Source organism: Hippopotamus amphibius, chromosome 17 (assembly GCF_030028045.1).
Source record: "Hippopotamus amphibius kiboko isolate mHipAmp2 chromosome 17, mHipAmp2.hap2, whole genome shotgun sequence".
NCBI lineage: Eukaryota > Metazoa > Chordata > Mammalia > Artiodactyla > Hippopotamidae > Hippopotamus > Hippopotamus amphibius.
Genome location: NC_080202.1, coordinates 39,422,631 through 39,438,827, shown reverse-complemented (window position 1 = coordinate 39,438,827; position 16,197 = coordinate 39,422,631). Strand labels below are relative to the sequence as shown.

At 46.2% G+C, this 16,197-nt stretch overlaps 1 protein-coding gene across 2 annotated transcripts; it reads right to left on the bottom strand.

Moving 5' to 3' along the window:
* Positions 1-11: 11 nt before the first annotated feature.
* MSL1 (MSL complex subunit 1) lies at positions 12-12,650 on the bottom strand. 2 transcript variants are annotated; one of them, XM_057715805.1, is made up of 9 exons: positions 11,066-12,650; positions 8,353-8,576; positions 6,923-7,305; positions 4,978-5,025; positions 4,460-4,524; positions 3,746-3,813; positions 3,218-3,342; positions 2,979-3,051; positions 12-2,577 (listed from the first exon to the last, which is right to left on the bottom strand). In XM_057715805.1, the coding sequence occupies exons 1-9, from the start codon at positions 11,831-11,833 to the stop codon at positions 2,487-2,489; spliced, it is 1,845 nt and encodes a 614-aa protein (XP_057571788.1). In that variant the 5' UTR covers positions 11,834-12,650; the 3' UTR covers positions 12-2,486. The 2 variants fall into 2 exon arrangements, with proteins under 2 accessions (XP_057571788.1, XP_057571789.1); XM_057715806.1 differs by lacking the exon at positions 4,978-5,025.
* Between the last annotated feature and the right edge of the window lie 3,547 nt (positions 12,651-16,197).

Below are 16,197 nucleotides of genomic sequence, written 5' to 3'. Positions count from 1 at the left end.
CAAAATTAACAGCCACAATAGTTTATTTACAATTGAACTCTTTATAAGATATTTACAAGACAACCAATTTTACACATCAGAAATGGTATCAAAAGTATGAATTACAACACAGACAACAATATGAAATGGGCATAAAACAAAGCTGATGTGGACAGACAAGCAATTTCTCTTTTTAATTTATTAACACTAGCTTAAACTTTGTTAAAGAAAGAAACAAAGAACTATGTTTTAGGAGAATTGCAGGGCCTTCAGTTGAAGATTGAATTTCACAGTGTTGTATCCCATGTAGGGAAAAAATAAGACTAATTTTCCCCCCACACTCTAACACACTGTAATTTTGCTCGTGGAACTTTGCTAATGTACTCTCCAACCTCCTTCTCATCAAAACTTCAACATATCCAAATCAACGGAGAATTGATCTAGAAGAGGGGACAATAAAATAAGAGGTCCTAGGTAGAGGGAGAACCAAGGAAATAGAATCCACTTAAGTCTGGCCAGATAGCACCTCATGGATTCCTCTTAGTCGAACTCAAGTTGAGAATCTGGGGAGTCCCCTGGGTAGGCACAAACATAAAGGTTAAATTTGCTAACCCATATCCAAATGAGGAATCCGACAAATGCTGAAAATCAAGAAGAAACTGAGAGGAATCAAGGAATAAAATAAAGAGACACTGACTGTTCTTTTTTCTTCTTGGGCACGTTATAAAGGAACATAACATAGGTCAGAGTAGGAAAGCCAAACAGCTTGCCATATTAAAATGATGGAGAACAAAGAAAATCTGGCCCAGTTTTTCTAGAAATCTCCTTCCTCTCCTTAAGGTGTGAGATGAGAGCCCCTAGTGGAATAAGTCCTATTTCTCTCTACATTCTTGCTGCAATGAAGTTCACAGCAGGTTCCCGCGTGGAGAGCCCACTCTCCTAAGCAGATGGAGTTACAAATGAAAACCCATAGCCACACACACACACAAAGGAGAAATAAGAGCAGCAAGATCATCCAAGAATACTACATGTGCTGCCGGAGTAATTCCTTTAAAAGTCAAACTCAGGGAGCACAGATCAACATCTCACAAAAAGCTTTAGCAGTGGGAGGCCCCTGAGGAACTTTTTTCTTCCCTTCCCACAATGGTATTCCATTCTCGCATGCTCCACTGATGGCCGGCCACACAGGCCACACACCCTACATACCTTGGCTTCTCCTCTAAAAGTGCTAATAATCTGGGGACATATTCTCTTCAAGGATAAAAGCCCCTACCTTCTAGGAGATTAGACCCCTACTTGTTTTCATACAATAGTCCTGAAGACTAAAGAAAGGCAATTCCTATATATTTAAGACCAGAGGTCTTGGCTCTGTTTTCCTTCCAGATAGTTACAGGGATCTTACACTGAGACCAAAGTGGCCTGGAGTGCTGTCCTGAAATTTTTTTAACGAAATGGGGGGTGGGGGGAAGAGGATTGGGAAGGGGGAACCGTGATGGTACACATACAAATCTATTTTTACAAAAATGAACGGAGAAGCTCATTAGGTACATCTGTTTGTTTCAAGATGTAGACATTTGCCAGCCAAAGGAAGCACATATTTCCACATACACCCCCACCCTCCCTAAATCTCTATCCCACCACCAAGAGCACAGCTAAAAGGATAAAACCCAACTAAGGAATACTTGAGAAGTGATGTGACACATAGACATCTATACAGGATTTGGCATGCCATGCCCAAATGCCAACTGCTTTTGTTTAGAACCATAACTGGTCCCAAACTAACCATCATTCTCTTTTCAGAAGATTTTATTTTTTGAGGGGTGGGGGAGAAATTCAGTTCCCCATTAACTAAGAAAATACTCACAGCCAAACATCCCTTCCCACATGGCTATATCACAGAATAGTTTTAAGAGAACCACTGTCCTTTCAGATATTTATCTACCAACTCTCCAGTCTCTTTTCTACCCTGTGAAGATGACTTGCTTCATCACGTCACTTGTTATTCCTCATCTGGCCCTTAAGCTCATGGTGAGGTGTTTTGTTTTGTTTTGTTTTGTTTTAGGGTAAAAACCACTCTACTCACACTGTAAGGAAGGGTACACCAGGCGAGAAGAGTGCCATGCAGGCACAGCTCTGAAGGCAGGGGTTGCTTCATCTTCCACAAGTCTAATGAAGACAGCCCTTTACCCCTTTAACACAGGCAAATGTAGAGAAGCAGACCCCTGACGCTTCCAAATCCGCCATCCTACAGATTTAGCTTGAGAGCTCATTTCCCCAAAAAGGGAAAAGAAATCCCAATCACCCTCCATAATTCACAATTAGCCCAATGAAAGAGTTTTTGTGAAATCAGAGTGATGAAAACAAAACCAAAATCAGGGGAGTATGGAAGGGCATTATCAGCGAATGGTAACATACATGAGGACACAGGTCACATATACAGGTCTCTGCCACTCTCTGGGAATGGCATGCTACAACTATCTGAAGACAGAAAGTTCTGGCCAGCACAGCTACTTCCTACACGTCCGATGAGGTGTTTGCTTCTTCTGGATCTCCAACCTGCATCGGCTACGCTCATCCAACCAGGGCAGCTCAAAATTCCTAGCAAAAAAGGATAAGGAAATCAACTTGCAAGACTCGAAGAAATTCAGTATGGTCATGAGCCTACCTCAAAAAAAAGACACTATGCCCTTTACCACTCCTAGCCCTGACTCCCAAGTCCCAAGTTTGGAGTGTCTTTCCTGCCTCAAAGCCAGAGCAATGGGATGCTATTAAAGTGATTGAATAATCTATTTCTAACTCAAAAAGCAATCCTCCTAATTCTTGGCTTGGGAATCTTACCATCACAAAAACTAGTGGCCCAGGCAGCCTCACTTCTGTCAAAGAGCCATGGCTATCCCTAAGCCAGCTATTCCACCTTATATTTAGGCTTTTATGAAGTTGGAAAGGGAGGCAAAATGCAGGCTACCTGAGAGAGGAGGAGAAAAAAACTTTATACTTACTGTGGAGTTAGTTTTGGTAATGGTCGTCCAAATGCTACAACAGGCAGGAAGGGGGTAATCATCAAACTTTCAACTATGGAAGAAAGCCAAATAGGACCTTGTTAGTGACCCAGATGGAAAATGTCTAGCAACTATACCTGTTCCAAAACACTGCGTTCATTCAGAGCAAGTTGTATCCTGGAGCCTTGTACCCTTTTTCTTCTTTGAAAAACCTACTCTTGTACATAAACAAAACTTACCATCATCTGGCTCAGGGAAAAATGAGGTAACCTCGGGCTCAGATTCCTGAATTCCTTTCTTTTTATACATTCTGAGCTGCAGTCGCTGTAAAATTCTTTGTTCCCTGATCCTCTGAATATCCCATCTGGGAAAAACAAACCAGACAAACAAAACAAACAAACCCAACATTACTGAAAACCTGCTCTATAAAGGCAACTTACACAATCCAGGTGCTAGGGAGATCTTTGCTGAGTCTTCTAGATGGGGGGTGGGGAGTGGGGTGGGGGGGTAGGAGGTAAAGAGAACTGCCTGCTTGGTTAGGGAAGAGCTGTTTAGGTCTAGCAGTCTAGATCATGTGTTGGTGTTCCCCAGGAGAAAAAGAGGCCAAATATGTATAACAACAACCACTTCAAACTCTGATACTCGGCCAACTGGGAAGCCAGTAACTTAAAAGTATTAAGAGCTCCAGGGCTCCCCTCAACATAGCTGAGAGAGGTCAGGGTCCTATAGGGCTCAGTTGTTCCTGGAATAGACATCTCTGGCCTCACCTTTTCCTTCTCTTCTCATCCAGCTCCAGTTTTGCGTGCCGCTTTGAAAACACACTGTCATCCAGGTTCTGTGTAAAGAACAGCAGCTGATAAGCTATTTATCACCATGTGACACAGGTATACCCATTTCCAGCTTCCAGGAATGTAAAATCTTTCACCTGCAGGTCCCACCTGAGTCTGTGAGTTCTATGGATATCATGGGAACCTCCTGGTAACAAAATCAACAGAACACATACTCTTTTCCCCACCCCAACTCTTGTAGAATCTCTGTGTTGCAAAATCATTTCTATAATTTTCAAAGGTTAAAGTCACATCAAACTGAAACAACCACTGAGACTGCCACAAACCCTCCCTACCTCCATACTTTATAAGAGTCTGAGTTTAAAGTAGATATCAAACTTTTAAGAGTCAAATGAGGTTGGAATACCTAATTCTGTTGCTGAGTGGTACATGCTGACTTTTCTACTTAGCATGAAATCTAGCTTTGTTTTGAACGTTCCCTGCTATTTATTTTTTAATAAATCACTTAGCCACTCTGGACCCCAGTTTTCTCATCTATACAACAAAGGAGTTGGACTAGGTAATCTCTCAAGTTACCTTCTGGCTTCAAAGTTCTATTTAAGCCATCCATACAGTTCCTACCACATATTCAAGTTACACCCCCATTTCTATCTGTCTCTCACTCCCTTCTACTGACAGGTCTTGAGTACCTACCTCCAAAAGGTCTGAAGGATTTGGGTCCCTTAGAGGCTCTACTGAATGGTCCCTCCAAGAAGGAACTGGAAAGAAAAAAAAAAAAGAAAAAGAAAAGGAGGAGGGGTGGAACCACCCTTAAATCCATGGTCACACAACCTACTATTCGCTAGGACAAGAGGTCTCTCCCCAGATAAGACAAAGTTACCAAGTGATAGGAATCCATTCTATGGCCTCACCTGAAGCCATATTCAGTGTCCTTGCTATGGTATTAAAAGAACCTAAAATGCCATTGCAGTCTGCCAAACACAGGATCACGAAAAACCCTAAACCAATACCTGACAATTCATATAATGGATGCTATTGCAGTTCCTGAAAAACAACTGAAATTTGTAGTCATTTTGAAGTCTATAGTATAATCATACACCAAGGAATCTCACTCTCCCCCATCCAACTGATGGGGAATGCAGCTCCCAACCATCCACCATCCCACCAACCCCCACCCCAGGCCCAGCCAGCACAATTCCTATTCTACTCACCAGCCAAGACTGAAGTTTCTCCTGCAACACTTGATGGCATCAGACACCCTAAATAATGCAGGAAAGAAGAATCATCTCAGTGTAAAAAGAAAAAAAGCCCATGCCCAAAATGGAGGAAAGGATCATCAATGAAGTTCTCACTAGGAAGCCACTTTGGTTTTTTGAGTTGTTCTTTTGAGAATTTCTCTCTGGGGGAGGGGAAGAGGGAACAACAGACAAAAGAAAAGAAAATAAGCCCACCACTTTTTTTTTTACACTGAGACGACTTCTTTTCTTCATTATTTAGGGTGGTTTCCCTGCAACAGTTGATGGCCAAGGATATCAAACCTTAAACTCAGAACATGGCAGGTGAGTAAAAGTTGACCCTATTTTTCAAATAAAAGATCAGTGTTCTCAAAACTTACATATGTAGTCTTCTTAAACAGCTCCCTCCTCCCTCCACACAAACTACCTTGCTGGTCCAGCCTGAACAACATGCACAAAGACTTTGGCTTCCTTAGAACAAGACTTCCTCTTGAGATAGGGGCATCAAGAATAAGGATTCACATGTTTATTCACAACTCAGGCGCCTGAAAGGACTGGGATTCCCCCCAGTCACACTCTTTCTGTACTGCTAGGCCCGCAATATCAGAGGTGTTTGGAATTTTCTGTACTAGGGCAAGAAAGGGTTTTCAAAAACAGCCAGTCACACAGAACAGCTCCGGACCAAGCCATTTCCCAATCCCGGATGGGAAATTGCTTCACAGTTTCTCTTGTTACACAGCATTGCCATGGCAGCAAGAAGGTTAACCATTAAGGATGAACCTGTTCAACTGACTGAACCAACAAAAACCTGAACCTAGATCAGGGTCCTGGTCTATCTCATGTACTCAAGTGTAAGGCCTAATGAATTTTAGATAATTAAGAAGAGTAATCTATCTTCCCCACTTAATTTTGTCACCAGAACAGCCAAACAAAGCCTGGAGAATGCGCTTGTCTTATTGGAATGGATTCCCATCCCCATCCCTACTAGGGCAAGACACAGCGGTAGAAACTCAGGGCTGTGACTCTATCCAAGAAGGCTTCCCCACCATCACCCCGGAGCACCCGCAGTGACTGTCACAGACTAACATTACACGATTGAAGGCACATTCCAGTTACTGGTTGATGTAGGAGATAGGGGAGCATCTCTGTGTGGAAGCCATGAAGAAAAAAAAGGGAATGAAGACCAAGGTCCCATACCCCACACCCATCCCAAGCAGCTCAGATATCCCAAGATAGTCCTTATTGTTTGAAAAATAGTTTGTAGACCATTTTATTTAAATATATGAACAACCAATGGGCTACTGCAATCCAAGTAAACTCTTCACATTTAGAACCTTTGTGAAGTATAGTAAGATAAAGTAAGACTGTTGGTCTTTGGCAGATTCCTCCTGCCCCCCAGACCGGGACATAGAGATACAGATAAATGTTTATATAGTTAAAGAGCGGAGGCCCAGGTGAAATTCCCCACCCCAAGCTGGCTCCCCAACCCAAAAATTACCATTGGCCCCTGAGAACACCCAAAGACCACCCTCCCAGGTTTCACACAATATCAATTGCAGGAACAGTCGTGCATGGCAAAGTATAAGTTCTATGCATTTCACAGCACAGAAAACCCTTCTTTCAGAGGGCATGCAAGTTGCCGGAGATTACACCCCCAAGTCTGGTGCTCTTGTGATGAGCAACTTACTGGCAAACACATCTCCCAGTGTTGTAAGCAGGCAAATACATTGAGCACATTTTGCTGTAATTCCATCTATTTGCAATGCCTGCACAGTGTCTGTCTCTGGCTGTTAACTTACTCATTCTTGACAGAACTCTGCTTTATTGATTGCACTTTTTTAAAAATGCCAAAGGCATTTTCACACTTGTTAGCTTGACCGCCACCACTAGGGTATAAGAGCAAGTGTTCTCTATGCCTTACTTGCTACAGTCTCCTCCTTCTTTGGAGAGGATTCCCGTAATGGTAACGGTGATGGGGGAGGCTGGTGCCAACGACACAAATACATTTCTGTGGTGGAAAGGTACGGCAAATCTTCTATCTCACTTGAGAAGGCTTTCTCCTTGGGATGGGTGCTGGGTCCCTTCTGAGGAGTCGAGAGTCTTGGCGAGGTGTCCACTGAAGACCGGGGCTTTTCTGGAGTTTCTTGGCTCCTCAATTCACGTTTACAAACAGTTTCAGACAAGGAACCACAGGGTTCCTCTTTAACAGGAGAGTGCTTAGGAGTTTTTGTTTTGACTTTTGAAAATTCGGGAGCCAGCTTTTTAACAGGAATCTTTCTTTCTGTACTTCCAAATGGGGATTTCCTATTAGATAGGGAAGAAAACATTATAGAATTTATTGACTCTTGAATAAAATTTGATTTGATTACATCTGGGAGCAAGAGAACTAGCTTGCTCCAAAAAAACAAGTACTCAGGATTCACTTGGCTATCATGAGCAGGAACAGCCTCATGCTTAACAGTATATATAATAGGCCCTTAGTAAATGTTTGTTGAACAAGTGAATTTCCATGCTTAAGAACCTCTACTAGTATCCTACTGCCTACTAAATTTAAAAAGGTTCCTATTTTATTCAAGATCCTTTAGCTAACATTAGATGCCTCTACTCTGTGGCCTATTTCATTCCTGTCAACCAGAGATCAGTATCTTATCCCCCACCCTCCCAATCCTATACCATGTTAATTACAATCTCTATTTCTTTTTTGTTGCTATCTTCTGGCTCTCTTTCTCCCACCAGTCTACACACACACACACACACACACACACACACACACACACACACACACACACTTCTTGAATGCCATCTCCTTTCCTTTTTACCAACCTAAATTTTATACTTCTTTTTCAAGATCCAACTCCTCCTTAAAGTTTCACTATTCTAATGCACAATAATGTTTAATCTCTGAATAGTTTGTATCACTGTTGTCTGTCTGCATATTTTATTGCAGTTGAATTCTGAGTTTCCAAAATTTATGCCATCCTTATAGCTACACTAATCTCCTTCAAGTTCAAGGACAGTTACAGCTTACATTTTAATGTGTACCAATGCCTAAGGCAATAAAGGAATTTAACACTTCCTAACTTGAAGTGAAGGGCTATAGTTTTCTATAAGAAACTCAGCTGCCACATTTGTTGCCCATTCGCTTTATGATGTACTCTGCATTCTGTAATTACCACTGTGACCAAAATGTTCCTAAGACTTTTATAGCCTACACTGTTTCTCAGCACAGAGGACCTCATGATTCAAGATATAGTTGTATTAACACAAATTCATAAGTCCTGATCCCTTACTCTCAATCACTGGAAACAAGTGACCTCATGTCCAGACAGTGTAACAAAGTTATCAGCACACCTTTTGTGTCCCTTTCCACTCCGCCCACAGGAGAAAGGCTTGGGAGGCAGAGTCTGGGATGTCTCGGAAAGCTCGGGCTGGCACTCCAGTTTAATTTTCTCAGATAGCTCCGTTTCCTCTCTCTCTTCAGTTTCATAGCCCTGAAACAGCTTGTGCCTTTCTTTCTCGTTATCCTTCTTTACCAGCTGCATCCGCCTTTCCATACGTTCAATCCGAGCAAGGAGCTAAAAAAGAGTGGCAAAATGCAGACTTAAAAAAACAAAAAAATCAAACACAGGTACTTAGCCCCATTTTGGAATCAGTATGGTCTTCTACCTCTTTCCATGAACCATAGCAACTCAATGTATTTTTAACAGGCAGCCATTAATCTGAATAGATTTCCTTAAATACAACAGAGAAGACAAGGTACACTGCTTAATTTTAGGGGCTAACCTAGCTGGGGAGGGGCATGGGGGAATTTGTAGTTCATTATTCTGAAAGAAAATCCTCTTCACTGGGAGGGGCCACAACACTCCTTTTAAATGGCATGGTCTCTGCTACTGCTAACCATGTAGCTCAAACTCAGTTTGGGGGTTTCCAGAATTAACCTTAATGTTCTTTTAGGAGGCCCTAAGTTTCTCCAAACACTATCCTCTCTACTTCCACTCTAAAACGCTATACACAAGGGCAAAGTCCAGACAGTATATTGAGAAGGAATTAAAAGCTCACACAATCACAGTGCCACTAGGGATTGCAGTGTTATTTGAAGGGGGGTGGAGTGGGGGTGGGGAGGTGCCACCTAAACAATGAACACTAATTTGGAAGAATTATAAAACAACCAGTACCCATAAATTCCATCAATCATCAAATATGCATATTGCTTTGCATTTGAGATAACAGAAAAAAATTATACCTATTTATCTAAATATTGAAAACAAAGTCTTTTAACTCTAATTAAAGGGAGAACCACCTAATCAAACAGAAAATGGAAGTCTATTATCATTGAAAACTTCACATTAAAATGTTCTGAGAAAAGATGCCAACTGTGCTACTTATATCCTATATTAAAAATTTTATTCGGGTTAGACAGTGATATTAATGTTGACTTCATTACATCCACTTAGCTGCATAGATTTCATGAGAGGCCAAACAACAACTGGAATACGAGAAACAAGCTTAAGCAACGGTAAGACTGCAATACACAACAGAGGCAGTGAATGCCAAGTTCAGACTGACATTCTATCCTTAACTCACCCCACTTTTCCTGCCTAGGAAAGTCTGCAAAGGGGCCATTACCTCAGGAACTGAGCAGAAACCTCCACAATCAGCAGAGAGTCCCCCTGTCAGCCACACTCTTATTTCATCTCCTTTTGTTTTGATTCACAGCCTTAGCATTACTTAAACACGGTTTGTGGGTGACATTTCCTTGATTTCTTCTCCTTCACTGGTCGTTCTCTTCCCGCCTCCCCCCACCCAAGTGAGGACACGATGTGTTGTAATTACAGTACCATCACAACCCTAGACTGCAGTACAGTAGCTGAGCAGTGCCACCTCCATGTTGAGTAACTTCCACAAATCAACACCATGAGATATTTTAATGAGACCGGCCCCATCTCCCATTCCACCTTGCAGAATGCATTCTCCAATAAAACAGTTGCTGCCTGATCATTTGGAAAGCAAACAAAATGAATAGCCCTCTGCTCCCTTGATCAGCCCTTGGCGCACACAACGGGGGGGGGGGGGGGGGGGGGGGGCAGGGAGAGAGAGAGGGAGAGAGAGAGAGAGAGAGACTGCTGCAGCCTGAACACAACAATTGTAGAAACCATGTTTATTTTTAGGCAGCTGTAAGGTATGCTAGCACCATAATATCCCACCACCACAAGCTTTCCTGATATCTGAAGGAATATGTTTTAACACATAAGGTGTCCTTAACTACTGCTGTAGTAAAAACAAGCCTATATAGTCGTGCTCCTCAGAAGTACAAAGAAATCATAAATGACTTCCTTACTACCTTAAGATTCTAATATAGGGGGGAAATTTTTGGTCTGCTTAATACATTTAATAAGCTTAATTTCCCCTGATGCCTTAAAAACCTTCCAGCCTCTAAACACCATGCTTATACAAGGGAGCTGGTTAGCAGATGACATTTTATAACTCAGATTCCTATTAAAAACTGTCTGAAATCAAAGGTGATGATTCTCTTAATACCATTTTTAAAAGCTAACATAGGATTCCACTGTGAATCACCTCGACCCCTCTGCCAATTAAAAAGGCCTACTACTCTATCTAAAGATGCTACAGCAGTGCTTAGAGCAACAGCTGCTACAGCCCTCTCCTCCAGAATGCATTTCTAACGCAAAGCTCCTTAATTTAACCCCTTCCGTAAGTCACATATGCATCCCACCTTTTCATTTTTCAACCTCTCACAAATCAGGTCTTTCCCCACTCTAAACGTCTTTCCCACAAGTCTGGGGCTGTCATTTTAAATTAACCCTTCGGCACCTGAAACCTCCCCTCCCCCTCCCGCTGGGAGGTTGCCCTTTAACCCTTTCCTCCAACCCAACGTGTCTGTGAGCCCGCCTCCCAAGGAACCAGCAACTAAGAAGACTCCTTTCCTGGTGGCCAGCCTCTTTACCCCTAACCCAAGGATACCCTAACCTCCTACAGCCCCCCTTCCCCCGAGCATGCGCACAACTCGCTCCTCGTCCGGAACGCAGATTAACCCCTCCCGTACCGTGTCTCTCTCTGACTTCAGCTCCTCGATCTCCTTTTCCTTGGCCTGCAGCTGCTGCTGCTGCTGTTCGATGAGGTCCAATTGCAGCAGAAGGATCTGTTTGAGGCAGGCGGCCTGACTGGAGGCTCCCGAGCCGCCGCCACCCCCGAGAGGGCTCTTCCTCATACTCTTCCATCGGCCCTCGTTGGCCGCCAGGGTTCCGGCGGCGGCGGTGGGCGCGAGGGGTGGCGGCCCGGGCAGAGGTAGTGGTGGGGGTCCCGCCGGGTCCGAGGCAGTGGCAGCTGGGGGAGCCGCCCCACCCTTGTCCCCAGCCCAGGGCGTAGGCTCTTTGGCCGCCGCCACGAGAGAGCCCGTCTGAATGGGCAGCACCGCCTGATACTTGGGTCGGGGACTGCAGCCGGCTCCGGCTGCCGCTGGCTCCCCCCCAATGCCAGCTTGTTTGGTGGCCGGGGGCGGACAGGGCAAGGGCACTGAGCCGCCCCAGCTCTCTTCCTGCTGCCCGGGGGCCGCCCCGGCGGGGAGTAACAAGCCCCGGCCCTTGCCGCCGCAGCCGGCCGGGGAGGGCGCGGGGCTCCCGCCCTGGGAGGAGGCCAGCGGGGGCCCCGGCTCCTTGAGCTTACGGTGCCGGGGGAGGAAGTGGGCTTCGGCCGCCCCGGGCTCGTCCTCGGGCCCGCCCAGCGCCGCAGCCCGCTCGTAGTCCAGTCGCTGCTCGGGGTTGCCGCCGGCAGGGGCCGCGGCTGCCTTGAACACTGCGGATCTCATGGTCATAGTGGTCCGGAGCAGCGCCGGGGACCGAGACGGAGGAGGGGGTGGGGAAGGGGTGAGGTGCGGGGGGTCGAGGACGGAGGAGGGGGAGGGGAGTTGGCGGGCTCGCCTCAGCAGCGCGGCAGCAGGCCTCGGCTAGCGCGGCTCCTCCGGGGCCCGGGCGCCATCCCGCCGGCGTGCGGAGAAGTGGAGGCCGCGGCTGAGGCCCGCCGCCGGCCCATGGGGGCCTCGCCGCCGCCTCTGCTGCCGCCGCCGCCGCCTTCGCCTCAGAGGCAGGAGCTCGCACCCAGCCGCCCCCGAGCTCATCCCCGGAGCTCGCTTCGGCCCCCCCTGGCCCGGCCGGGCCCGCCTCGTCTCCCCACCCCACACCCCCCTTCCCCGCCCCGGCCCCCCGCCCCGGAGCTCGCCTCAGCCGCCCCGAGCCTCCATTTTCCCCCCCTCCTCCTCAGGAGGGGGTAGGAGGGATGGGTCCGCCCAAAGCCCTCCTACTCCGGGAGGGGGTCTGTCGCCTCCTCCGGGGGTCTCCGGGCTCGGGGTCCCCCTCCCCCACAGTCACCCCCGGCGCCTCAGCGTTTCCCTTTAAAAAAACGGAGCCGCTCGGAGCCTCCACAGCCGCAGCCGCCGCCGACCGGAGGACGCATGCGCCGGGAGGGAAGCGGGCGGGAGCGAACCCGGAGCCTAGAGGAGGGAGGCGGGCCGCGCTATTGTGAAAGGGGCCGCCGCCGCCTAAAGGAGGGCGGGCAGGGGGCCGTGGGGGCCCCGGGCGCGGGGGGCCGGCGAGGGGAGGCCGGGGATGAGGGGCGAGGACCGAGGAGCCCGCGGAGCGGCGGGGTGAAGGTGGGCTGCCGGGGGAGGGGCGAGCCGGGGGTGGGTCAGGAGGAGGGAAGAAAGGGCGAGGGCCCCGACGGGTAGAAGGCTAATGCGGAGGCTCTTCGGGAGAGAGGAGTGCGAGCGAATGGAGTTGAGGGGAAGGAAGGGGTCTTCGGGAGGCAGATGCGCCCTCCGTGGAACTGTACCGAGCGCTCCACGTACCCGGTCTGCGCTGGGCGACCCCTTCCCCGGGCACCTTGGCAACCGGCCTGGCCCTCGCCGGAGGGGCCCCGCGGCCCCGAAGGCCTCCTGGATCAGAGTCAGGATGCAGGCTCCTGTTTGAGCCTGTGGGTGTTTCCTGGGCATAGAATTCTAACCCCTCCACCGCCTGCACTCCCCGGCAGCCCCACACTGGTATGGGAGAGAATGAAGTTCTTTGTCTCTAAGGGATCCAGACCAGAAACGGAGGGGACCTCTGGTTCCCCGAGGGAGGAAAATCCATGATGTCTGCTGCCCAGGGAGCGGTTGCCACCACTCCCTGGAATGAAGTATTGCCAGCTACCAACAGTTCTATCCCAAAGGCCATCTCCCCAGCCTTCTCAAGTCACTTCTAGCATCTTCTGGGGGTTCATGAAGGATTGAGGCAAAGGAAGTCTCGGAAGGGACCTTTACCTTTACCGGGAATAGGAATACTTTAGGGTATTCTCCTATGCTGAGCAATTTGTCCTCTCTCTCAGTGTTCTTTGTGTGTGTGTGTGTATGTGTGTGTGTGTGTCTGTCTGTCTGTCTTAACTTACAGGCAACTTTAGCCAACAAGTCCTCACAGAATTTCTCCTGGAAAAACTTTTAAATAGTTTTGTTTTTCTTTTCCATTGAGGTGGGATTTTTTTTTCTCCAGTCCATATGGAGATGGAGATGACTAACATTCTTTGGCCTAGTGTGAAAACCTCATTTTCTCTGCTTTGTGGGCCCAAAACATGAAGCACTGGACATTTTAAATAAATGGTTACGGATGTGCTAAGAAGCCAAGGGAGCCCCAGCTCTCTTCTACCAGACTGTATGACCTTAGATCTGCAAGGAAAGTATTGGAATTAGGGATACAGTGAAGGGGAGGGGGTGTGTGGCAAGAGGCATATAGAATATGGTGATCTTTTTCAGTGTTAAGACTCTCAATACCATCTCTACACTGGCATCTCCTAAATTTATATCTTCTGGGCTCATCCCCTCACTCCAAAATCATATATTCAGCTGCCTAGGAGACATATCCACTTGGATGTGTAATAGGCATTTCAAACATACGTCTAAAATCATACTCCTAAATTTCCCTCACCCAAATCCTGCTGCTTCTACAGCCTTCCTCTCTGTCTCTCACTCCATATCCAATTAGTCTTCAATCCCATTGCCCTTCAATATATATATATCCAGAAACACACAACCTTTCCACCTTGAGCCATAATCTGAGCCATAATCGTATCTCACTTTTTTATTGCAGTAACCTTGTAATTAGTCCCTCAGTTTCAACATTTGCCTTCAGCACAGCAGCCATAGTGATCCTGATAAGATGTAAGGGAGACCATGTTCTTTCTCTGCTCAGAACCCTCATGACTTCACATCTCACTTGGAGTAAAAACAAATCATCACCGTGGCTTATAGGGTCTGGCCCCTGGTACAGCTCTCTGACTTTGGCTCCTGCTACTCTCCGCCTTATTCATTCCCCTTCTGCTACACTAGCCTCTTTGCTGTCCTTCAAACACACCCAGTATATGTCTACTCAGGTCCTTTCACTTGCTCTTCCCTCCATCTGGACCTCTCTTTCTTCAGATATTCACTACCTTCCTCATTTCCTTCAGCTCTTTACTAAATATCATCTTTTCATCAGGCCTTCTTCTCTGGATACCCTGTGTAAACACACAACCTCTTCCAAATTCCCTCTCTTGCCTTTCTTGCTTTATTTTTTTTTTCATAGACTTATTACCATCTAACATGTAATTTACCTTGTTTATTGTCCTCTCACACTAGAATGTGAGCTTTATGTTTTATTCACTGCTGTATTCTCAGCCCCTAGAGCCATACCTGGCACAAAGTAGGCATTTAATAAATATTCATTGAATGAGTAAATGAGCTGTTTAGATATATTAAGAGAAAGCATCTACCCTTGATCTTTAGCTTGGTTGAGAGTGACAGTCTTATAACATTAACAGAGCGTAAAAATTAGTGAAGCCTAGGGAGGAATAAAGTCTAGAAGCACAGAGAAGATAGAACATACTATCTGGAGGGAATTGAGGAAGTGACAACCAAAGTGGGTCTTAAAGGTTGAGGCCACAGGAGGACATTTCAGACAGAGGTGAGAGCATTGCAGAGGCATGGGATAAAAGGATGTATTGGAGTAAATGTGAGAAGTTGGCTGGACTTTAGCTCGGATAAGTAGGGAAAACTGGGGAGAAAGCAGGCAAGGTGTGTTGAGATCAGATTGTCAAAGTCTGAAGGCCCAGTTAAGAAATGGATACAGTCAACCCTCCATATGCACAACCCTCCAATTCCACATCTGGGGATTCAACCAACTGCAAATTGAAAATATTCAGGAAAAACAAATTCCAGAAAGTTCCAAGAAGCAAAACTTGAATTTGCTGCAAGCCCAACAATGATTTACATAGTATTTACATTGTGTTAGTTACTGTAAGTAACCTAGAGATGATTTAGAGGATGTGTGTAAGCTATATGCAAATATACACCGTTTTATATAAGAGACTTGAGCATTTGAGGATTTTGGTATCCTGAGCAGGGTCTTGGAACCAATCCCCCTCAGATACTGAGGGAGATACTAACTAATTTATCAGCGAAGGTGAAACATCGAACATGTGAATGATCAGATTTGTGTTTTTGAAAGCTAACTACAATATATCTTTGCACTGAAGCCAGGAAGCCAGCTTGCAGGCAGTTAGTCCAGGTGAGAGATGGTGAATGGTTAATCTAAGGTGTGAGCGTATAGTTATCACATTATTATTAATTTGCAGAATTTCTTGATCAACAGAAAATGTGAGGAGTGGGTGAGGGAGAAGGAGGACTTTGTGGTCAAGATTTCTAAGGCCAGGTAGATGGCAATTCCATAAACAAATTGCATATGTTTTCTTCCTCACTAGACCAAGTGTGGTCCTGGACTGGCATCATCAGCATCATCTGGGTACTTCGAAATGCAAATTCTCAGGCCCCACTCAAGACCTAATGAATCAGAAACTAGGGTGGGACTCAAGCAGTCGGTGTTGTAACAAGCCCTCCAGGTGATTCTGATGCACTTCAAGTTTGAAAACCACTGCTTTGGAGTGTACACCAGGACCTATTCTTCAAGAGCCAGATAGTAAATATTAGGCTTTGACCGCCGTGGACTCTCTTGCACTATTCAACTCTGCCATTGTAGCACAAAAGACAATGTGTAAATAAACAAGTGGCAGCAGATGATGAGTGGTTAATCTAAGGTACCAGTGGTACTGGGATTTAGAGGGAATGACAGGTGGCAGACACTGTTTGAAAGCAAAGTCTCTCCGGGGAGACTGCAAGCA